At 38.7% G+C, this 25777-nt stretch overlaps 1 protein-coding gene and 2 non-coding genes across 4 annotated transcripts; 1 reads left to right on the forward strand and 2 right to left on the reverse strand.

Moving 5' to 3' along the window:
- Nucleotides 1-2209: 2209 nt before the first annotated feature.
- LOC141662527 (small nucleolar RNA R71) lies at nt 2210-2316 on the reverse strand. Its single transcript, XR_012550638.1, has one exon. It is a non-coding gene; the product is annotated as a small nucleolar RNA R71 (small nucleolar RNA).
- Nucleotides 2317-14411: 12095 nt separating this feature from the next.
- Nucleotides 14412-14518, forward strand: LOC141662634 (small nucleolar RNA R71). The gene has a single exon (XR_012550740.1). It is a non-coding gene; the product is annotated as a small nucleolar RNA R71 (small nucleolar RNA).
- A 7514-nt stretch (nt 14519-22032) lies between these two features.
- LOC141724158 (uncharacterized) lies at nt 22033-24775 on the reverse strand. Of its 2 annotated transcripts, none has more exons than XM_074526167.1 (4): nt 24629-24775; nt 23732-24035; nt 23115-23197; nt 22033-23012 (listed from the first exon to the last, which is right to left on the reverse strand). In XM_074526167.1, the coding sequence occupies exons 2-4, from the start codon at nt 24003-24005 to the stop codon at nt 22410-22412; spliced, it is 960 nt and encodes a 319-aa protein (XP_074382268.1). In that variant the 5' UTR covers nt 24006-24035; nt 24629-24775; the 3' UTR covers nt 22033-22409. The 2 variants fall into 2 exon arrangements, with proteins under 2 accessions (XP_074382268.1, XP_074382267.1); XM_074526166.1 differs by having other exon boundaries at nt 23115-23203; nt 24629-24774.
- Nucleotides 24776-25777: the final 1002 nt, after the last annotated feature.

Here is a 25777-nt window from a genome sequence, read left to right on the forward strand (position 1 = left end):
ACCAAAGACTATAGCCAAGAGCTCCTTCTCCGTAGTGGTGTAGTTCATTTGGGCCCCATTTAAGGTCTTACTCGCATAGTAGATGATAAGTGGCATTTTATACCACTTAGAACGTCTTAAAATGGCTTAAATTGGTGTTTTGAAATCAAGTATTTTGTGTATTTGATGCGTTTTTCTAGTGTTTATGCATTTCAGGGTATTAGTTGCATTTTGGAGGAGGAATCATCAAGAATAAGCCTTGGCATGTGTTCACCATTGCGAGAGGAAAAGAACGGGAAGATTACGGCGAAGAAACGGAGCAAACCTGGATTTTTTCCAGTAGGGTCCTGCGCGCCCGCGCAGCAATGCTGAGCGGCCGCGCAGCAGCCTTGCGCGCCCGCGCAGAAATGCTGAGCGGCCGCGCAGGGTCGGGGAAAAAGCTGAATTATTTTAGACTTCTACTTCTGTTTGGCTTCCAACTTCTATGTAATCTGAGTTTTATGGAGCTATTATATAAGTAGATTTGAGACGTTTTCATAGAATATATGAAGGAGATTATGTTTTAGATTGTTTTTTGCGCAAGAAGCGAAGGAGATAAGGAAGAAGACCGATTTAGCACACTGCAACGAAGAGGAAGCATATTTTCTTGTGATTCTTGTTTCGTTGTAACGTTGGATGCTAGTTTTCTTGCTTTGACTTATTTACTCTTGTGACGTACTCTGTTTTAATATAATTAGTTTAGTTATTATTTTCTTGTGTTGTTTATCATGATTTCATATGAACTCATGATGGCGATAAGATCTATTATGGGCTAATCGTGATCATGGGGTTGCAACTGATTTATTATGGAATTCTTTAGTTAATTGTTTAATACTTTAGTGTGTGATGATTGCATGATATCTAGTATTGGTTGTGCGTATTCGTCTTATGTGCGTCGCGAACATATAAGATAGGGTGTTAATCTCTTGTGAAGCGACGGTGGATCTTGAGATTTAGAACTTGCCATGCTAGCATAGGTTCATGTACGTTGTGCATGATTAGTGGGTAACTCTAACAGTTTTATTTGCCCTATGTAATCAAAAGGAATAACTTGTGCTTAAATCGTTGTGTTGTCAATTTCTGTAGACATATAGGAACTCAACATGATTGATGACTATTCAACTTCTATCTTAATTGTGGATGTTTGGTAGAATGGTATTAGTACAATGAAAGTTGGCTCTTATCAATTCCGTGTTATTCGATTAATATCATCACTGTCACATGCTAAAGGTAATAACAATGGCTATAGAAGGAAGTAATAATGAAGTTGTGATCTCATGAGTATTTTATTATTGATAAATTGAAGTGTTAGTTAAGTGGTTAATTAAGTAGTTAATTATAATTAATATTTAATCAACAATTTTAAGTGTTATCTTAACATTGAGAAGTAATCATACATTGGTGAGTGAGTTTAATTAGACAATAACTTAGTCTGAGTCTCTGAGGGAACGAACTAAAAAGTATTCTATATTACTTGCGAACGCGTATACTTGCATGAATATTACTGCATGTTTTTGCCCTAACAAGTTTTTGGCGCCGCTGCCGGGGACTCGGCGTATTTGTTTAGTTTATGTACTTACCATCATTGGTCATTAGGACTCAGTGATTAGGACGTAGTAGTTAATTACTCTTTTCGGTTGTGTTTCAGGTACTTTAGCAAGCATTTATGCAAACTCGTTCTCGTGCTCGCAAGAGGACCTTAGATACAGCTGAGGAGAAAGACAAAGTTCTTGATACTCCGGAGAAGTTAGATTTTGAGGATTCGGATTCAGGAACTGAGCAGAAAGAACCAGTAAACATGGGAGATCGTATTGTTCAAGCTGATCCAGCTCTTATGGATTTTTCTCGGCCTAAAATTGATGACATTCAGTCAAGCATCCTTCATCCGGCTATTCAAGCTAACACCTTTGAAATCAAGCCGGGCACTATTCAGATGGTGCAGAATTCTGTTTCTTTTGGAGGAGCGGCAACTGAAGACCCCAACATGTACATAAGGAATTTTGTCGAGATCTGCAACACTTTTAAGTATAATGGCGTGACTGATGAGGCTATCAAGTTGAGGCTTTTCCCATTCTCACTGAGGGATAAAGCTAAAGACTGGTTACATTCTGAACCAGCTGGGTCAATCACTACGTGGCAAGATCTTGCGCAAAAGTTTCTGGTGAAGTTTTATCCAATGGCAAAGACTGCTGCTATGAGGAGTGCTCTTACTCAGTTTGCGCAGCAACCTACAGAATCTATGTGCGAGGCTTGGGAACGCTACAAGGAAATGTTGAGAAAATGTCCACATCATGGAATGCCGGATTGGATGGTAATCACTGGTTTTTATAATGGTTTGGGGGCCCAATCTCGGCCCATGCTAGATGCAGCAGCTGGAGGCGCCTTATGGGCTAAAAGCTATACTGAGGCGTATAATCTTATCGAGACGATGGCTGCAAACGAGCATCAAAACCCAACTCAGAGGATGACATCAGGCAAGGTAGCAGGTATTCTGGAAGTTGATGCAGCCACCGCTATTGCAGCCCAGCTCCAAGCGCTATCAATGAAGGTTGATTCTTTGGCTACGTATGGAGTTAATCAAATAGCTATGGTTTGTGAGCTTTGTGCAGGTTCTCATTATACGGATCAGTGTTCTCTTGTCAACGAATCTGTTCAGTATGTGAATAATTATCAGCGACAACAGCAGCCTGTGCCAGCGACCTATCATCCTAACAACAGAAATCATCCAAATTTCAGCTGGGGGAATAATCAGAATGCTATTCAGCCAACATATCAGCAAGGAGTAAGTAAACAGTTTAACCCACCTGGATTCCAGCAACCACAGCAGTATGCTACAAGGCAATCATATCCTCAACAGGGAAGTGCAGCTGCACCTACTAGTGCTGATTTTGAGGAACTTAAGCTGTTGTGCAAGAGTCAGGCGGTTTCTATCAAGACCTTGGAAAATCAAATCGGTCAATTAGCCAATGCAGGGCTCAATCGTCAACCTGGCACTCTTCCCAGTGACACGGAAGTACCAGGCAGGAAGGAAGCTAAAGAGCAAGTCAAGGCTATTACCTTAAGGTCTGAAAAAGTAGCTGATGCTGAAAAGGCAAAAGAAGTCGAAGCTGAAGTTAGAGATGAAGAATCTAAGCAAAAGGAGAAAGTGGCGGAACCAAAGAAGACTACTGTTGAACACACTCTGCCTGAGGCTAATATAGGGGAGAAACAGCTCTATCCTCCACCACCTTTTCCTAAGAGATTGCAGCAACAAAAGCTGGATAGACAGTTCGGGAAGTTTTTAGAGGTGTTCGAGAAACTTCACATCAATATACCTTTCGCTGAGGCGCTGGAACAAATGCCTAGTTATGCGAAGTTTATGAAGACTATTCTTTCAAGGAAGGTGAAACTGGATGACCTTGAAACCGTTGCTCTCACGGAAGAATGCAGCGCGGTTCTGCAACAAAAGTTACCACCAAAACTGAAAGATCCAGGATGCTTCACCATTCCTTGCACCATTGGCAATCTAACTTTTGACAAGTGCCTTTGTGATTTGGGAGCAAGCATTAATCTGATGCCGTTGTCAATCTTTAAAAAGCTGGATCTGCCTGATCCAAAACCCACATACATGTCGCTACAATTGGCGGACCGTTCCATTACTTACCCAAGGGGCATAGTTGAGGATGTGCTCGTCAAGGTGGATAAGCTCTTATTTCCTGCTGATTTTGTTATTCTGGATTTTGAGGAAGATAAGAAGATTCCCATAATCTTGGGGAGGCCTTTCTTGGCTACTGGTCGTACCTTGATAGATGTGCAAAAAGGGGAACTTACTATGCGGGTCCAAGATCAGGATGTGACCTTCAACGTATTCAAGGCAATGAAATTCCCTACAGAAGATGAGGAGTGTTTAAAAGTGGATGTGATTGATTCCGCAGTTACTTCGGAACTCGATCACATGCTAATGTCTGATGCATTGGAAAAGGCCTTAGTGGGGGATTTTGACAGTGATGATGAAGATAGCAACGAGTAATTACAATATCTGAACGCTTCTCCATGGAAGCGAAAGCTCGACATACCATTTGAATCTCTTGGTACTTCTGACCTTAAGAATGCTGAAGGGAAGCTCAAACCATCAATAGAGGAAGCACCTACCTTGGAGCTCAAACCATTACCTGAACACTTGAGGTATGCTTTTTTAGGTGATTCATCTACGTTACCTGTTATTATTTCAGCTGACCTTTCAGGTAGTGAGGAAGACAAGCTCTTAAGGATTTTGAGAGAATTCAAATCGGCTATAGGATGGACCATAGCAGACATCAAGGGGATAAGTCCTTCATATTGTATGCATAAAATTCTGTTAGAGGAAGGTAGTAAGCCAACTGTGGAACAGCAGCGAAGACTGAACCCGATCATGAAGGAGGTGGTGAAGAAAGAAATTCTGAAATGGCTAGATGCAGGCATCATTTATCCTATTTCTGACAGCTCGTGGGTGAGCCCCGTGCAATGTGTACCTAAGAAAGGAGGTATCACTGTGGTCGCAAATGAAAAGAATGAGCTCATCCCTACTCGAACAGTTACAGGATGGAGAGTATGCATGGATTATAGAAAATTGAACAAAGCCACAAGGAAGGATCACTTCCCTCTCCCATTCATTGATCAAATGCTTGACAGATTGGCGGGACATTAGTATTTTTGTCTTCTGGATGGTTATTCCGGGTATAATCAGATTTGTATTGCACCAGAGGATCAGGAAAAGACTACCTTCACTTGTCCATTTGGCACATTTGCTTTTCGTAGAGTTTCGTTTGGGTTATGTGGCACCCCGACCACCTTTCAGAGATGTATGATGGCTATATTCTCTGACATGATTGGAAATAACGTCGAAGTGTTCATGGATGACTTCTCCGTCTTTGGACACTCATATGATGAATGTTTGAATAATCTGCGCGCCGTACTCAAAAGATGCGTGGAAACTAATTTGGTGCTTAATTGGGAGAAATGTCATTTTATGGTGCGTGAAGGCATTATCCTTGGGCATAAGGTCTCTAGCAAAGGTCTGGAGGTGGACAAGGCCAAGGTGGGAGTCATTGAAAATCTTCCCCCACCTAATTCGGTGAAAGGAATCCGTAGTTTTCTCGGTCATGCGGGTTTTTATCGGCGATTCATCAAGGACTTTTCAAAGATATCTAAGCCGTTGTGCAATTTACTTGAGAAAGATGTGCCTTTCAAATTTTATGATGAATGTTTGGTAGCATTCGAGACTCTCAAGGAGAGTTTGATCACGGCACCAGTTATTACAGCACCAGATTGGACAGAACCGTTTGAGATGATGTGTGATGCGAGTGACTATGCGATAGGTGCAGTTCTGGGACAGCGCAAGAAAAATCTCTTCCATGTGGTCTACTATGCGAGTAAGACTTTAAATGGGGCCCAATTGAACTACACCACTACTGAGAAGGAGCTTTTGGCTATAGTCTTTGGCTTTGAGAAATTTCGATCTTATCTGCTTGGTACGAAAGTAACAGTATTCACTGATCATGCAGCTATTCGCTATCTGGTTTCTAAGAAGGATTCGAAGCCGAGACTCATTCGTTGGGTGCTTTTACTTCAGGAATTTGAGTTAGAGATGATAGAAAAGGTACTGAGAATCAAGTAGCTGACTATCTCTCTAAGTTGGAGAATCCCGATTCTACTTCACAAGATAGGACGTTAATCAATGAATCTTTTCCGGATGAGCAGTTGTTTGCAATTCAGGAGGAAGAACCATGGTTTGCAGATATTGTAAACTATCTTGTCAGCAATATAATGCCGCTTAATTTGACATCCGCTCAAAAGAAGAAGTTTCTGCATGAGGTGAAGTGGTATATGTGGGATGAACCATATTTGTTTAGACAGGGAGCTGATCAGATCATCAGGAGATGTATCCCGTTCTGTGAGACGGAGGGGATATTACGAGACTGCCATTCCACGGTTTATGGTGGACACTATGGAGGTGAGAAGACGGCAGCTCGTATTCTGCAAGCAGGTTTTTTCTGGCCTACTTTGTTCAAGGATGCTCATCAGTTTGTTTTAAGGTGTGATCGTTGCCAAAGAGTGGGAAATTTGTCAAGGAAGGATGAGATGCCATTAAATGTGATGCTTGAAGTCGAGGTCTTTGATGTATGGGGAATCGATTTCATGGGGCCTTTTATCCCGTCTTGCAATAATCAGTACATCTTGCTGGCAGTCGATTATGTCTCAAAATGGGTCGAAGTTAAAGCTTTACCGACAAATGATGCAAAGGCAGTGCTAAATTTTCTTCATAAGCAAATTTTCACAAGGTTTGGAACGCCTCGGGTAATCATAAGTGATGAAGGATCGCATTTTTGCAACCGTAAGTTCACTTCTATGATGCAGCGTTATAATGTGAATCATCGAGTAGCTACTGCCTATCATCCGCAAACAAATGGTCAAGCGGAAGTGTCTAACAGAGAGATAAAGCGCATTCTAGAGAAGGTTGTTTGTCCGTCAAGGAAGGATTGGTCTTTAAAGCTCGATGAAGCTGTTTGGGCTTACAGAACAGCATACAAAACTCCACTTGGGATGTCACCGTTTCAGTTGGTGTACGGTAAGGGATGTCATCTGCCGGCGGAGCTTGAGCATAAGGCCTACTGGGCATTGAAGAAATTGAACCTGGATTTAGATGCAGCTGGTAAGAAAAGAATGCTTCAGCTTAATGAACTTGATGAATTTCGACTTCAAGCGTACGAGAATAACAAAATGTATAAGGAAAAGGTGAAGAGGTGGCACGATAGGAAGCTACATTCTAAGTTATTTGTGCCAGGGCAACAAGTTCTGTTATTCAACTCTCGGCTCCGACTTTTTCCTGGGAAGTTGAAATCAAGGTGGTCTGGACCTTTTATTGTCAAAACTGTGTTTCCACATGGAGCGGTGGAAATTTTTGAGAATGATTCGGACCAAGCATTCAAGGTTAACGGTCAGCGGTTGAAGCACTACTATGGGGACATGGCAAACCGAGAGGTGGTTAGTACCATTTTGTTGACTACTTGAGAAAGGTACGGAACGTCAAGCTAATGACGAAAAAGAAGCGTTGCTTGGGAGGCAACCCATGAATTGTTGTTACAGGAACCCTTAGAAGTTAATAACATATCCAAAAACACAAAAAAATCAGAAAACAGGGGCTGAAAAAAAAAATTTACAGAGACCCTCTGCGCGCCCGCGCAGCTATTCTGAGCGGCCGCGCAGCTTGCTGCGCGCCCGCGCAGAAATGCTGAGCGGCCGCGCAGGGGTCGAGTTCCAGAAAATTTTTTACAGTTCAGAAAAAAAAAAAAAAAACAAAACACAAAAACCCATCACAGCCCATAAACCCACGAATTCTTTTCCCATTACCCCATGATTTTATCCCTCAACCCCACCCCTAATCTAATTTAACCTACTCCACACCCTATATATACATACACCTATCCCACATATCTCCCATAAACTTCCTACACTTAAACCCTCTCATAAACATCAAAAATCAGTTCTTACACACTTTTATTCACAAATCAATGGCACCCAAGAGAGCACGCACTATTGACAGCAGCAGCACAGTTCCTACTGCTGATTCATCAAGGGGTACTGCTGCAAGGCCTCGGTTAACTGACAGAGCTGCGGAGGAGGAGTACACTAGGCTGTTGGGGAAGCCGATTCTGAAGGAGAGGGGGTTTTTACCATCAGGAAGGGATGGTGAGTTGTTGCCCATGATTGCAGAGAAGGGGTGGATAGCTTTTTGTGAGTCACCCGAAGCAGTACCGATGAGTGTTGTTCGCGAGTTCTACGCGAAGGCTGAAAAGAATGGGTTTTCTGTAGTTCGTGGGCTGACGGTTGATTATCATCCTGCGACAATTCGCCGTGTGATTGGACAGCGAGAGAGGAAGCCCGAGGAGGAGAACTGGAATGAAAAGACTGCTGAGGATTTTGACTTGGATTTGATTTGTGCGACTCTTTGTCGACCGGGCACAGTTTGGAACCGCAGTCCAGCCAATAATGAGTATCGTCACTTTCCGGCGATCGCCATGAACAGGTATGCCCGTGCATGGAATGCATTTATATGTGCTAATATTTTGCCTTCTTCACATGCACACGAGGTCACAGTTGAGAGAGCACAGTTGTTGTGGGGAATTCTGAATGAGGAATACTATGTGGACCTTGGTGAGTTTATCTACCAAGGAATTCTGAAGTTTTTGAGGGGATCAAAGCATATGAACATCCCTTATGCATCCACGGTTACGAAGCTATGCCGAGCAGTAGGAGTGAACTGGCCGGCTCATGAGCAATTGCAGTTGCCAGCAGCTCCGATAGATTCTGGCACTCTGAATGGGATGCAGGAGTGGACCGGTGGTGAGCCTGAGGAGCATGGGCTGGGTTATCGTCTTCCAGGAGGACGTCCAGCACGAGGTGCTACTATGGCTAGGCCAGGGCGTGGTGAGGCTGGTTCTTCGAGAGCTCAGGAGGGTGCTGGGATGGGTGATGCCCAGTATAAGAGGCTTTCACGGCGGATGGATGCCATGTATGAGACGCAGAGCAGGTTTGCTCAGGAGCTCACTCTTGCGTTAGGGACTGCTTTTCGAGGCCTTGGAGCTGATATCCAGTGGCCAGTTTTTGGTGAGGACTCTGCATACCCGCCGCCTGATACTCCACCCACTGAGGGTGATGATGATGATGACTCCGAGTAGGTATACCCTGTGTTCCTTTCTACTACCTTCACTGGGGACAGTGAAGATTTTAAGTTTGGGGGTGGTAGTTAAGGAATATTTTGTGTGTGTCATATAGCTGCATATTCATGATAGTTAGTTCATATAGTTGCATAATTTTTGCCATATAGTTTTTTTTATATAGCTTTATTTGTTTGTCATATCATATAGCTCATGCATATACCATGATCCCTTTTGCAATGATTTATCGACTGAATTGTGATATTGATGCAAATGTAGTGATAACATTAAAGTGATATTAAGTTGTGTAGGTTGATATGCATGCTAGAAGCACTTGTATTTTCACTAAGTCTTAGAGAATGCTTAAGGGCAAGATTGTTGTTATGATCTGATTATTTTCGAGGATAATCTATTTATTATGCTTAGAATTTGATAATAGGTTCTTAGTGGTAAAGGCATGAAAAAGAAAAAAAAAATGGAGTAAAAATGGAATTTGTTGCTAGTTGTGGCTAGGCGTCAAATGGCTAGTAGCCGGCTCGCATGTTATGTGAGTAGTCTAGGGTTGCGCAAGATGGAGCGAAACGCACTTGCTCAGAAGAAAAAAAAATTGCATAATTGATCAAGAGTGGGCTCTTTGGTATTCGAGTTATTAAGTTCTTAGGGGACTTTGTGCCTAGTGACCTAAGGCTTTTAGAGTCTGGGATCCGCTAACCTAACGCTCGTTACATGGATACCATTGTATAAGTCTTTTGTGGACCTCACTCATTGCACGGTCAAATAAGCATTTGAGTTGTAAATGAAAAGCACGATTCCGTAGTAAGCTCCAGAGTTCTTGTAGTGTTGTATATCACTTTGTGCCTAGAATTTTTATTTTTTGTATAATCGTAGGATTGCCTTGAGGATAGTCTAGTCATAGTAATTGGTCTAGTTCCGAAGCATATTTGTTAAGCATTTGCACACACCACATTTCTGGCTGTATGTCCGTTTGCATGAGTTTATTGATCTTTAGTGTCTAACTGCATTCGTTGAGACGTGACAATTTGGTTGGTTAATTGTAGTAAGGGGGATCGTTGCATTTTCATATAGATTGCATTCATGCATATTTTTATTTGTTTTGAGTCTGTGACGCTTGAGGACAAGCATCGATTTAAGTTTGGGGGTGTGATAAGTGGCATTTTATACCACTTAGAACGTCTTAAAATGGCTTAAATTGGTGTCTTGAAATCAAGTATTTTGTGTATTTGATGCGTTTTTCTAGTGTTTATGCATTTCAGGGTATTAGTTGCATTTCGGAGGAGGAATCATCAAGAATAAGCCTTGGCATGTGTTCACCATTGCGAGAGGAAAAGAACGGGCAGATTACGGCGAAGAAACGGAGCAAACCTGGATTTTTTCCAGTAGGGTCCTGCGCGCCCGCGCAGCAATGCTGAGCGGCCGCGTAGCAGCCTTACGCGCCCGCGCAGAAATGCTGAGCGGCCGCGCAGGGTCGGGGAAAAAGCTGAATTATTTTAGACTTCTACTTCTGTTTGGCTTCCAACTTCTATGTAATCTGAGTTTTATGGAGCTATTATATAAGTAGATTTGAGACGTTTTCATAGAATATATGAAGGAGATTATGTTTTAGATTGTGTTTTGCGCAAGAAGCGAAGGAGATAAGGAAGAAGACCGATTTAGCACACTGCAACGAAGAGGAAGCATATTTTCTTGTGATTCTTGTTTCGTTGTAACGTTGGATGCTAGTTTTCTTGCTTTGACTTATTTACTCTTGTGACGTACTCTGTTTTAATATAATTAGTTTAGTTATTATTTTCTTGTGTTGTTTATCATGATTTCATATGAACTCATGATGGCGATAAGATCTATTATGGGCTAATCGTGATCATGGGGTTGCAACGGATTTATTATGGAATTCTTTAGTTAATTGTTTAATACTTTAGTGTGTGATGATTGCATGATATCTAGTATTGGTTGTGCGTATTCGTCTTATGTGCGTCGCGAACATATAAGATAGGGTGTTAATCTCTTGTGAAGCGACGGTGGATCTTGAGATTTAGAACTTGCCATGCTAGCATAGGTTCATGTACGTTGTGCATGATTAGTGGGTAACTCTAACAGTTTTATTTGCCCTATGTAATCAAAAGGAATAACTTGTGCTTAAATCGTTGTGTTGTCAATTTCTGTAGACATATAGGAACTCAACATGATTGATGACTATTCAACTTCTATCTTAATTGTGGATGTTTGGTAGAATGATATTAGTACAATGAAAGTTGGCTCTTATCAGTTCCGTGTTATTCGATTAATATCATTACTATCACATGCTAAAGGTAATAACAATGGCTATAGAAGGAAGTAATAATGAAGTTGTGATCTCATGAGTATTTTATTATTGATAAATTGAAGTGTTAGTTAAGTGGTTAATTAAGTAGTTAATTATAATTAATATTTAATCAACAATTTTAAGTGTTATCTTAACATTGAGAAGTAATCATACATTGGTGAGTGAGTTTAATTAGACAATAACTTAGTCTGAGTCTCTGAGGGAACGAACTAGAAAGTATTCTATATTACTTGCGAACGCGTATACTTGCGTGAATATTAGTGCATGTTTTTGCCCTAACAGTAGACCACATGAAAGAGATTATTCTTGCGTTGTCCCAGAACTGCACCTACCGCATAATCACTCGCATCACACATCATCTCAAACGGCTCTGTCCAATCTGGTGCTGTAATAACTGGTGCAGTGATTAAACTCTTCTTGAGAGTCTCGAATGCCGCCAAACATTCGCCAAACATTCATCATCAAATTTGAAAGGCACATCTTTCTCAAGCAAATTGCACAACGGCTTAGATATCTTCGAAAAGACCTTGATGAATCGCCGATAAAAACCCACATGACCAAGAAAACTACGGATTCCTTTCACAGAAATAGGTGGTGAAAGATTTTCAATGACTCCCACCTTGGCCTTGTCCACCTCCAGACCCTTGCTAGAGACCTTATGCCCAAGAATAATGCCTTCACGCACCATAAAATGACATTTCTCCCAATTGAGCACCAAATTAGTTTCCACGCACCTTTTGAGTACGGCACGAAGATTATTCAAACATTCATCATACGAATGTCCAAAGACGGAGAAGTCGTCCATGAACACCTCGACATTATTTCCAATCACGTCAGAGAATATAGCCATCATACATCTCTGAAAAGTGGCCGGGGCGCCACATAACCCAAACGAAACTCTGCGAAAAGCAAACGTGCCAAATGGACAAGTGAAGGTAGTCTTTTCCTGATCCTCTGGTGCAATACAAATCTGATTATACCCTGAATAGCCATCTAGAAGACAATAATACTCATGACCAGCCAACCTGTCAAGCATCTGATCAATGAATGGAAGAGGGAAGTGATCCTTACTCGTGGCTTTGTTCAACTTTCGATAATCCATACATACTCTCCATCATGTAACTGTTAGAGTGGGGATGAGCTCATTCTTCTCATTTGCCACCACAGTGATACCTCCTTTCTTAGGTACACATTGTACGGGGCTCACCCAAGAACTGTCAGAAATAGGATAAATGATGCCTGCATCTAGCCATTTCAGAATTTCTTTCTTCACCGCCTCCTTCATGATAGGATTAAGTCTGCGCTGTTGTTCAACAGTCGGCTTACTACCTTCTTCTAGCAGAATTTTATGCATACAATAGGAAGGGATGATCCCCTTGATATCTGCTATGGTCCATCCAATAGCCGATTTGAATTCTCTCAAAATCCTTAAGAGCTTGTCTTCCTCACTACCTGAAAGGTCAGATGCAATAATAACAGGTAAAGTAGATGCATCTCCTAAAAAAGCATACCTCAAGTGTTCAGGTAATGGCTTGAGCTCCAAAGTAGGTGCTTCCTCTATTGATGGTTTGAGCTTTCCTTCAGCATTCTTGAGGTCAGAAGCACCAAGAGATTCAAACGGCATGTCCAGCTTTCACTTCCAGGGAGAAGCATTCAGATATTGTAATTGCTCATTGCCATCTTCATCATCACTGTCAAAATCCCCCACTAAGGCCTTTTCCAATGCATCAGACATTAGCATGCGATCGAGTTCCGAAGTAACCGCAGAATCAATCACATCCACTTTTAAGCACTCCTCATCTTCTGTAGGGAATTTCATTGCCTTGAATACGTTGAAGGTCATATCCTGATCTTGTACCCGCATAGTAAGTTCACCTTTCTGCACATCTAACAAGGTACGGCCAGTAGCCAAGAAAGGTCTTCCCAAGATTATGGGAATCTTCTTATCTTCCTCAAAATCCAGAATAACAAAATCCGCAGGAAAGTTGAGCTTATCCACCTTGACTAGCACATCCTCCACTATGCCCCTTGGGTAAGTAATAGAACGATCAGCCAATTGTAGAGACATGTATGTGGGTTTTGGATCAGGCAAATCCAACTTTTTAAAGATCGACAACGGCATCAGATTGATGCTTGCTCCCAAATCACAAAGGCACTTGTCAAAAGTCAACTTGCTAATGGTGCAAGGAATGGTGAAGCTACCTGGATCTTTCAACTTTGGAGGTAACTTTTGCTGCAGAACAGCGCTGCATTCTTCCGTGAGAGCAACGGTCTCAAGGTCATCCAGTTTCACCTTCCTTGAAAGAATACTCTTCATAAACTTAGCATAACTAGGCATTTGCTCCAGAGCCTCAGCGAAAGGTATATTGATGTGAATTTTCTTGAACACCTCCAGAAACTTAACGAAATGTCTATCCAGCTTTTGTTGCTGCAATCTCTTAGGAAAAGGTGGTGGAGGATAGAGCTATTTTTCCCCTGTATTACCCTCAGGCAGAGTGTGTTCAACAGTAGTCTTCCTTGGTTCCACCGCTATCTCCTTTTGCTTAGCTTCTTCATCTCTAAATTCAGCTTCTGCTTCTTTTGGTTTTTCAGCATCAGCAACTTTCCCAGACCTTAAGGTAATAGCCTTGACTTGCTCTTTAGCTTCCTTCCTGCCTGGTACTTCCGTGTCACTGAGAAGAGTGCCAGGTTGACGATTGAGCACTGCATTGGCTATTTGACCGATTTGATTTTCCAAGGTTTTGATCGAAACCGCCTGACTCTTGCATAACAGCTTAAGTTCCTCAAAATCCGCACTAGTAGGTGCAGCTGTACTTCCTTGTTAGGGATATGATTTCCTTTGAGCATACTGTTATGGTTGCTGGAATCCAGGTGGATTAAACTGTTTACTCACACCTTGCTGATATGGTGGCTGAATAGCATTCTGATTATTACCCCAACTGAAATTTGGATGACTTCTGTTATTAGGATGATAAGTAGCTGGCACAGGCTGCTGTTGTCGCTGATAATTATTCACGTACTGAACAGATTCGTTGACAAGAGAACACTGATCCGTAGCATGAGAACCTGCACAAAGCTCACAAACCATAGCTATTTGATTAACTCCATATGTAGCCAGAGAATCAACCTTCATCGACAGCGGTTGAAGCTGCGCTGCAATAGCGGTGGCTGCATCGACTTCCAGAATACCTGCTACCTTCCCAGGCATCATCCTCTGAGTTGGGTTTTGATGCTCATTTGCAGCCATAGTCTCGATAAGATTATAAGCCTCAGTATAGCTTTTAGCCCATAAGGCGCCTCCAGCTGCTGCATCGAGCATGGGCCTAGATTGGGCCCCCAAACCATTATAGAAACCAGTGATCACCATCCAATCGGGTATTCCATGATGTGGACACTTCCTCAACATTTCCTTGTAGCGTTCCCAAGCTTCGCACATAGATTCTATAGGTTGCTGCGCAAACTGAGTAAGAGCACTCCTCATAGCAGCAGTCTTTGCCATCGGATAAAACTTCACCAGAAACTTTTGCGCAAGATCTTGCCAAGTCGTGATGGACCCAGCTGGTTCAGAATGTAACCAGTCCTTAGCTTTGTCCCTCAGTGAGAATGGGAAAAGCCTCAGCTTGATAGCCTCATCAGTTATGCCATTATACTTAAAAGTGCTGCAGATCTCGACAAAATCCTTTATGTGCATGTTGGGGTCTTCAGTCGCAGCCCTCCAAAAAAACAGAATTCTGCACCATCTGAATAGTGTCCGGCTTGATTTCAAAGGTGTTAGCTTGAATAGCCGGATGAAGAATGCTTGACTGAATGTCATCAATTTTTGGCCGAGAAAAATCCATAAGAGCTGGATCATCCTGAACAATACGATCACCCATGTTTACTGGTTCTTTCTACTCAGTTCCTGAATCCGAATCTTCAAAATCTATCTTCTCCGGAATATCAAGAACTTCGTCTGTCTCCTCAGCTGTATCTAAAGTCCTCTTGCGAGTACGAGAACGAGTTTGCATAAACGCTCACTAAAGTACCCGAAACACAACCGGAAACAATAAGTAACTACTACGTCCTAATCACTGAGTCCTAATGACCAATGATGGTAAGTCAATAAACTAAACAAATACGCCGAGTCCCCGACAGCGGCGCCAAAAACTTGTTAGGACGAAAACACGCGCTAATATTCACGCAAGTATACGCGTTCGCAAGTAATATAGAATACTTTCTAGTTCGTTCCTACAGAGACTCAGACTAATTATTGTTTAATTAAACTCACGCACCAATGTATGATTACTTCTCAATGTTAAGACACTAACACTTAGAATTGTTGACTAAATATTAACTACAATTAATTACTTAATTAATCACTTCAAATTAGCAATTCAAATTAACAATATTAAAACACTCATGAGATCACAACTTCATTACTACTTCCTTCAATAGTTATTGTTATTACCTTTAGCATGTGACAGTGATGATATTAATCGAATAACAAGAAACTGATAAAAGCCAACTTTCATTGTACTAATACCATTCTACCAAGCATCCACAATTAAGATAGAAGTTGAATAGTCATCAATTATGTTGAGTTCCTATATGTCTACAGAAATTGACAACATAACGATTTAAGCACAAGTTATTCCTTTTGATTACACAGGGCAAATAAAACTGTTAGAGTTACCCACTAATCATGCACATCATACATGAACCTATGCTAGCATGGCAAGTTCTAAATCTCAAGATCCACCGTCGCTTCACAAGAGATTAACACCTTATCTTATATGTTCGCGACGCACATAAGACGAATATGCACAACCAATACTAGATATCATACAATCATCACACACTAAAGTATTAAACAATTAACTAAAGAATTTCATAGTAAATCCGTTGCGACCCCATGATCACGATTAGCCCATAATAGCACTTATCGTCATCATGGGTTCATATGAAATCATGATAAACAAACACAAGAAAATAATAACTAAACTAATTATATTAAACCAGAGTACATCACAAGAGTAAATAGGTTCAAAGTAAGAAAACTAGCATCCAACGTTACAACCAAACAAGAATCACAAGAAAATATACTTCCTCTTCGTTGTTGTGTGCTAAAACGGTCTTCTTCCTTATCTCCTTCGCTCCTTGCTTAATACCACGATCCTCTCTCGTGAAAACGTCTCCAAATCTACTTATATACTAGTCCCAAAAAACTCAGATTACATAGAAGTGGAAGCCAAACAGAAGTAGAAGTCCTAAAATAAATTATCTTTTTTCCCAACCCTGCGCGGCCGCTCAGCATAGCTGAGCGGGTGCTCAGCTTTCTGCGCGGCCGCTCAGCATAGCTGAGCGGGCGCTCAGCTTTCTGCGCGGCCGCTCAGCATTACTGAGCGGGCGCTCAGGACCCTACTGGAAAAATCCTGAGTTTGCTCCGTTTCTTCGCCGTAATCTGCCCCTTCCTTTCCTCTCGCAATGGTGAACACATGTCAAGGATTATTCTTGATGATTACTCCTCCGAAATGCAACTAATACCCTGAAATGCATAAACACTAGAAAAACGCATCAAATACACAAAATACTTGATTTCAAGGCACCGGTTTAAGCCATTTTAAGATGTTCTAAGTGGTATAAAATGCCACTTATCAACTGGGGGGCAAGAAAAGCTCAAATTCTTCTAAAGACAACCATTTTAGTCCGGATTCGCTGAACTCAAATCAATCCGGACTGGGGGCATGAAAAGCTTAAATTCTTCTAAAGACAACCACTTTAGTCCGGATTCGCTGAACTCAACGTAATCCGGACTGAGGGGCGAGAAAAGCTCAAATTCTTCCAAGGACACCCAACTTTATTCCTGATTGGCTAAACTCAACGCAATCCGGACTGGGAGGCAAGAAAAGCTCAAATTTTACTAAAGACAACAACCAAAAGCTCATGTTCTTCAAACAAGCCAAAATTTACTCCCCCATCCAGAAAATCTGCATAAGGGAGTGGGGGGCACATGATAATACATATAGCTCCTGAGAGGTCTGGTCCCAGACTCCTAACTCCATACAGCTCCTGGAAGGACTAGTCCTGGAATACAGCTCCTGGAAGGACTAGTCCTGAACTCCTAACTCCATACAACTCCGGAAAGGACTAGTCCTACATCCTAAATCAGTCTACTCTTGGACACCGCCAGTCCTAGCTGACCTAGTCCCGCAAGGACAACCTTGAGGGATCCCAGCACGTGAGATATTGGCCCAAGCACATGATAGGGACAACTGTCACACATCAATCATGGAAATAATCAAGGCACGTGTCAGAGGATCCTCAGAACATTCCTCGACCAGTCCCGCACTAACACGTGTAAAGCATCCACTCCAACCAGGTGTCCTCCGCTCCCAGAACCAAGGGCTATGATTTAAAGGTACCAACCCCAAAACCCTGTCCTTGGGCTATAAATAGCCCAAGAAGGTAAGGTTTTGGGGTTAATCATTCTCTTACACTCATATACACACACAGCCACCCTGCATTCCTATTTATCTTCATCTTCTCCAAAAATGAGTTCTTACTCTCACACCGGAGGTACCGCGAGACCCAAACTCCCCTTCCGGTGTTATTTTGTAGGAACCCCACCATAGCTACACCTCCACAGTGGTTAAGGATCCAAGCACGGCATCGAAGGAGCGGCCTCGCCACCAGGAGTTATCAAGTGCGTAATTAAATTACGAAAAAAAAAGAATAAACTCGGAAGTTAGAACCCCCATAATCATGTCCATGCACGCCAGCTAGCTAGCTATTACATGCAGGCTGTTCGAAGTTTCAATTAGAAGGACAACTAGTAACTTATTCCTTAGCTTGAATGCCTCAACGATCCATCACACATACCGTTTTATTGTTGGGTTTTTCTAGTATGTGCCCATGGCCACATGCTAAGCACTAAAACTTATAAAATTTGGAATGTTTTGATTGGTGCATTTGTTGTAAATGCATGGGGTCCACCATTATTAAGAAGTATTGGCCAATCACAACAAGCTAAATTTATAGAAGTTTGTGGTTAATGTATACTTATGGCACATAACAGAAAAACCGTTTATTCTTTTAGATGCGGCCTCTTCACACGAATGAAATGAGATTGAAATAAAATGATAAATAAATAAAATGAGAATAGAATAAAATGAAAATATAATGAATTGATCATTGTTCACTTCTCAATATTTTTTCAACGGAATAGAATGAAAATGAAAACAAATTGAAAAAAAAATTACAAAAAAATTCTCAAAAATATTTCTCATAAAATCACTTCCACAAAACATATTTTCGAAAAAGGTTTCTCGGAATTTTTTTTCTTAAAATAAGTATTGGGGAAAAAGGTTTTCTCGAGAAAATGTTTCGTGGAAAAATTTGTTACTTTCAATTAAATATTCTCAAAAATAAGTTTTACTGAAAAAAGAAAAAAATCCCAAACCCAAATTCTGTCAAATGACGGTCATTTACCTCCGGTTCCGCTTCTTTATTCGATATCGAACGCAAAATATGTTAAAAAGGTAAAATTGATAAAGTTATAATATAATTATAAAATTTAACTAAAATGATTATTATATAGTCCATACTTAATACAAAGTTAACTAAATAAAGTAATAATTTGTAAAGTAATTTAAAGATTTAACCAAATCCAGTGAGGCACATAACAATATAGTTAGGTAATTTTAAGGACATTAAAACAAAACGTTTTGGCTTAAAACTAAAATAAGTTAATCAAATTAAAGAGATAGTAGTTATTGAATAATAATTTTAAGCATATGTAACTTGTACTCGTATAAATCATGTCACGAAAATGCTGAAACAATTATGCACAAGTTACATGTCCATTTGCCCAGCAATGTTGGAAACTTCTTAAAATTGATATTCAGAGTATGGATATTTCAAGCTTTGGCGCATGGTTGGAGGGTATCTTTTAGTGTACAACGTTACAAATGCAGGCAGAGGTTGTCACTCTTTGTTGGTCGTTACGGAGAAACCGAAATGATCTAGTCTGGAACCAAAGAATATCATCAGTGAACAAAACAGTAGCAGCGAAGCAGTAACTTACACAATGGACGATAGCTCAAAGTAGGTCACCTATGGATCTTCTTCAACCTTCTCATGTGGGAGATGGAGAGTGTATTTGGGTTAAACCTTAATATAACACAGTTAAGGTATCAGTTGATGCGGCTGATTTTGAAGATCTCGATGCAGCAAGCTTTGGTTTGATAGCTAGAGAAGATACTGGTATGGTGATTCAAGCAAAATCGATGGTGCACAAGGGATTAGTAGCTCCAGTTCTAGCAGAAGCTTTGGCGGTGAAGGAAGCGCTCAGTTGGATAGATGCAATGAAGTGGCCTCATGTTATCTTGGTCCCAGATGGTCTAGTAGTTATTCAAGCAATCAGAAGCAAAACACCGATGAGATCATAGTTTGGGAGCATCATTGAAGCTTGTCGGAGCTATATCCGATGTTTGAACTATATTGAATTGTATCATGTTAAACGATCTGCAAATATGGATACCCATCAGCTTGTTAGGGAATCTTATAATTATCCAGGTCGTAGTTTTGATAGGGAGTCAATCCCCTACTCAGTTAAACATTGTATTGAGTTGGATTTATCGCATGAATAAAATTCCTAGCTTTTCCTCACAAAAAAATAGCCGCAATGGTTGGCTCAGTTGGTTAAGTAGGGAATACATATCCTCTTGATCACAGTTTCGAATTCAACGGGAGAAGAATTTATGATTATGTATCCTGAACCAAAACTTATCGTTTAAGTACGGTTTATCTTGGTTCACGCGATTTTGAAAAATAAATTGATTAAATTAACACATGATATATTTAAATCCTAACATATGACATAATGAATATTCGAGTCATCAAAATCGCACATGATTAGCTCTCAAAGGCTATGTTCTAAAATTCATAAATCGGTATTGTTCGGTGTAGATACCTTTTAGTGATTAATAGGATAATCGGTGATTAATAGAAATAATAATAGAAGCAATTTAATTAATTAAATAATAATATATTTTTATTTAAATTTCATTAAGTTTTTTTATCGTAGGTAACCCGCAGCCGCTACCCTTCGATGCGCACCGGGTAAACCCCTACGGTTCATAAGATTTACAAAAAATATACCCTCATATCGGATATTTAAGTGATTTATACATATTTTTTCTATAATTATTTTATAAATAATAATTAATACTAACTACTTATTAGTTAGAAAGTTAATAACTATTATATACAAATTATATATAAATTCGTGATATGCTAAAATTATTACATTGAAAATCAAGTACATGAGATTGTGATATAAATGAATCGATCGAGTAAATTCTCAAGGAGAAATAAAAGTAATTTAATTAAAAAAATAATTCAATTATTAGAAATTAGGATTTAGGTGCATATAATAGTCAATATAAGTCTAACATATTACTATTAAATATTAACTATTATTTTGAATTTCAGTTTTTCTATAAAAATATTTTATTATTATTAATTTTCATCTTTTGACCTAACTGACCAATTTTTGACCCGAACTGGCCGATTTTTAAGAAGAAACCATTTTGACCCGATTGGAATTTTCAATTAATCAAGACGAAATCCGTCCCAATTTTAATTAATTAGTTAATCAAGCCAATTCTTAGAACGGTTCAAAATGTACACCATCATTAGGGAACACCCATAAATGATACAAAATCTGGTTACAACACTTAAACTTCAATTTTTTTTGAATGAAATAAAAGATAAATTTTTATTTAAAAATTATAAAATTTAAAGAAAAAAAATTCCCCTACATATTTACAGGACTTATTTGAGTACATAGTGTATCATAGTATATTTTTTTTTTGCTAAATAAATATATTTTTAATCGCATAGTTGTAAATTTTTAAATAATTTTCGCAGTTGTAATAATACTTGACATTAAAAAACTCTGTGTACAGTTAGTATATAGAAGTATTAAGTTTAAACTTAAATGTTAATTATATAAGTACTTTTTACAAATCTTTAAGGATTAAATTAAGGAAGATACACTAATTATAAACGAAAAGGGATATTTTCAAGAATACTATATTTTTTAAAACATATTTTTAAAATACGTCTCTTTGTGAAACAATTTTCAAAAATACATTTTTTTAAGTTACATTTTCAAAAATACGTTTTGCAACTTTTGCAACCTGAAATGCAACTTTATTTTATTTTAGGGAATATTGCAATCTTAAAATCTAACTTTTCAAAATTTGAAATTAAGTTGAATAACAAATTGTAAAAGTTACAAATTATATTTTGAAAATAAAATTTAAAAAAATTGTATTTTTAAAAATAATTTTAAAAATGATAGTATTTTCGAAAATAAATTTAAAAATATAGGTATTTTGGATAATTACCTTAAAAATATAATAAATTATGTAAACAAATCATGTCTATGCCTAATTAATTTTAATAAACCAAAATAATAACTGATTACTGATTAGGTAAAAAAAACAAGAGAATCACGCTGGATGCCTATTTTCTCCATGTTCTCCGCCAACAGCACAATATGGCAAATTAAGCACACATTCTAGAAAATGACAATATTGCAAATTAAGCACACATTTTAGAAAATAAAACTGATGTTACCTCTAAGTTATTTGTGAACCTGAATGCAACCTATGCAGCAGGTTAATAAAATTTCAAAAGGGCACAAATAGTTTCCCAGAGTCCAGAAACACTCAACATTACTATACTTGGCAAAATAAATCTGTAGAAAATATATTGACAGCAACAACTAACAGAAATAACCCACAGATAATTTATATGACCATTACAGGAAAGTTAAGCACTCAAAATATGAACCAAATCAAGTAAACATTTGCTTGTTATTTGTAAACATAAACATGTTAAGAATTTTCACTGCAAGTCCACAAGTAATTATCCAACAGATTCAGTTCTTTACAAAAATTATGTCACAGATATAGACTAGCAATCCAACAGTATAACCTGAAAGCATATCACTAAGAACATATCAACAATATATATTCCGGAACAAACTATACAAGTATAAAATGAAATTACATTTATAATACCACTGTAATCTATTATTTCATATTTTCATTTACACATAGGCAGAGAGATAGATGGAGAGAAAGAGAGAGACGGAGAAGATATAGGGAGGGGTGGTGAAATAGTTTTCTTCTAGAACAGACATCAGTTGGCCTTCACAGTATAAAGAAACTAACCGAGACAGCTAACAAAAGGCGCCACTAAGAAAAGATGCCCACATGTGGCCCAATGTATCAAACACCTACTAAGAGAGCTCTTATGTTTTAAGTACTCATCAACAAGAGTTACTCGTCAACGCAGCATTCTCTGCTTACTCAGCTGAGTGGTGGCTAGGGAAAACAAGGGCATTCAACTTTTATAGCCCTGTCACCTTTATGTCCTGCCATGTCAACTGCCCCATCAACTGGGGGCATATCATGACAGGGCATCTCTTTAACAAGCTCATTTACATAGTCCACCAACGATATGCCTTCACCATTGGCCAGGTGTGCAACAAAATTTCCTAAGCCAGTCATGTAATGTTTCTTGGTTGAGGTGACAGCTTCGTAGATTGCCTTCTTCGCGGAGGCCTTCGCATCTTCTGCCTGTTTGACAGCCTTCTCCAATTTCTCCTCGAGATTGTGCTTCTCACCAACAGCTTTAAGTGCAACCTCATATATTGCCTTAGAAGAGGCTTTGGCATCTTCAGCCATTCGGATAGCCTCCTCTAGCTTCAATTCGAGATTACGCTTCTCGCCAACAGCTTTGAGTATTTCTTCCCGACCTTCATCACGTTCTCTCTCAAGCTCTTTCTTCTTCTCATCCCAGCTGGTTTTTTGACACTTCCACTTTTGGATCTGAACCTCAAGATCAGTTACCTGCTTCCTCAGCTCCTCATTTTTCATCTTTGATGTCTCAAAACCAGAGCACAGCTCTGAAACACTTAAGGCAGCCTGAAAGATACAGCGTCGGAATAATAAAAAAAGTGAAGCCAATAAAGTTAGTTTATTAAAATATAAATATCAGTAAGCTGTGACAGAAATAAGGTAATTTACCTGACGCAACTGCTTTTCTGCCTGTCTAGCAATAGTTCCTTTAGTTGGCGCAGGACGACTATTAAGCAACTTGCGCTTGTCACCTGAAACTGCCAAAAAACAGGAAAAAACAAGGGGTTAAATATGACGCAAACAAAGAAGTAAATAAGAACAAGTATATACAAATTCAGAAAAAATGAAAAAATCTCATGGGCTCCATGATTATCAATGAAAGCCTCATCATGAAATTTGACTCTCACGAGTACATTTGTGATTTAATGTTGAAACCCATCGAGCTCCTCAGGATATTATGTCAAACAAAGACCCTGTACGGCTCTAAGAAAATATTCTCCAGCATTTCAGTACAAGAAAAACATTAACAGTCTTTGTGAAAGAAGCTTCTCGAGCTATTAATCTATAACCATGACAAAATAATCCTACATAAAAGAAGAAACTTTTGGCAGGATTCAGACACTTAAGAACTTCAACAATTCTATAACTCGATCTTCAACAATAGACGAATATATCAAATTAAAAAAAAACAACTTGTGAGCACAAGTGCATAACTATAAACCATAAAAACATTCTGAAATGAGAAAAGAAATGTCACGAAAGGATTAGTTGGGGGTACAACTCACCAGATCCAGTCACCCCAGCTTCTGCGGCAGCAACACCAGCAGTTGAAGAAGTGGAGGCCCTGCGGACCACGGGCTTAGCAACCGTTCTAGCCCAAGCCTTCCTTAAAGATAATGGCTGATCGTCCACCTCATCAGTATCCACGAAGGGCTCGGGCTTCCTTTTCAATTCTTTAGCAACAATTGGTTGGGCAACCTGACTAGCTGCTCCTTTATTGGCTGTTCTCATAGAAACATCCATCCAAGAACTCGGCAACGAGTCCTTATCCATTACCATCCTCTCAGAATACTCGAAAAAGTGAGAGCACTGCAAACGGTAGAATACCATGCGAACACATAATTAATCAAACGCGAAACAACTTAAGGCGCTAGAAACAATGAAAAAAACATTCCTCGACTGAACATAAAATAGATAATCACATCATAAGAACAATTTGTAAATACAGTGGAACATGTTTATTTCTAACTTGTCACATCAAATATATTACATACCAAGAATTTTTCCGAAACAATTAGCGAAATAACAACACTCCAGTAAAAATAAAAATACATATGTTTCGATACAAGAATTTCAATTCAAATGATGGGTTTGGTTCAAACGACATATCTCAACTTCAACTCAAGTAAAACTATAACAAGAACACTTCAGAAAAAATGGAAATACATATGATAACTCCATTCATGTATTCCCCTGTTTTCAAACACAATCTAATGTTAAATTAAACATGTAATTTATAATACAGTCCGTGCAATAAATTTCAAGAAAAGCTCAGATGAGTATAAAGAACTTAAAGAAACATTAAACCCTAAAAACATAAGTAAATTCAAGAAGCAATTTTAAAAGTACATTATGAGTTGATGCTAAAAAGAAAGTAAAAAAGATGAACTGACAAGCAATACCTTGGAGAGTTGATCCGCTGAAATCTCCTTCGCCAATCACCCAGAAGCCGTGTTGTTAGGAATTTTATATTTAAAACTGCCGGTCGACTTAAATTACGGTTAAAATCACCGCCTTTCATGTATTTCACAGTTTCAGAATTCCTAAGATCGCACTTTTTTTTTAAATGACAAAAATACCTTTTTTTTTTAATTTGTGACAAATATATCTTTTTTGAAAATTTTGACCAAAAATACCTCTCTAATACGCATTTCTAAGTTGAGTATCACTAATACGCATTTAACAAACGGGTAATTTATGTAAAAAATTTAAAAAAAAATATAACCTTTAACTTTTGATGATACGCATTTCTCGAATACGTATCTTGATGATACGTATTAGATGCGTACTTTTGACCATATCCATGAAAAAGTAGTATTTTTGTTACAATTTTTTTTAAAAAGGTATATTTGGTCATTTCCCCACTTTTTTTGTACCATGATTGTTCTATGACAAAAAAATCCTAATTTTGGAAAAAATAAATAACAAACTGGAAATTATTCTAAAAATTGACTAATTAATCGATTAATCAGATATAAGACGGAATTAATAAAAAAATTGGGTCAAAACTTGTTTTTTTCTAAAATCAGTTAAAAGTTGGCTGATTTAGTCAAAATTGATATTTTGGGAAAAAAAATGGGTCAATTTGGTCAAATGGCGAAATTAATAAAACAAATATTTTTTAAGGAAAAACTAAAACTTAAAATAATAGATAATATTTAATAATTAAATATTTTCTTGTATTGATTATCATATTCCCTTAAATCATAATCTCTAATAATTGAATAATTTTTTTCAATTAAATTACTCATATTTCTCCTTCAATTTTTTATGTAACTATTTTTAACGGATCAAGAAGATCACAAAATATTTTAGGCTCATAGATAATTTTTAATATTAAACAAATTTATATAATTTCTTAAATAGAAATTAAAATAATTAATAAAATTTGATACCCATACCCCTCCCTCAGATGCACAAAAAATCTGAATCTGAAACACCCGTCCGATCTGATCCGAAAAATATCGCATAAAAATTCGATCCAAAAAAACCCGGCTCGGGCCGATCCGGCCCGCTGACCTTAACGGGCCACATATTTTTTGTAAAAATCC

Source organism: Apium graveolens, chromosome 5 (assembly GCF_009905375.1).
Source record: "Apium graveolens cultivar Ventura chromosome 5, ASM990537v1, whole genome shotgun sequence".
Taxonomy (NCBI): domain Eukaryota; kingdom Viridiplantae; phylum Streptophyta; class Magnoliopsida; order Apiales; family Apiaceae; genus Apium; species Apium graveolens.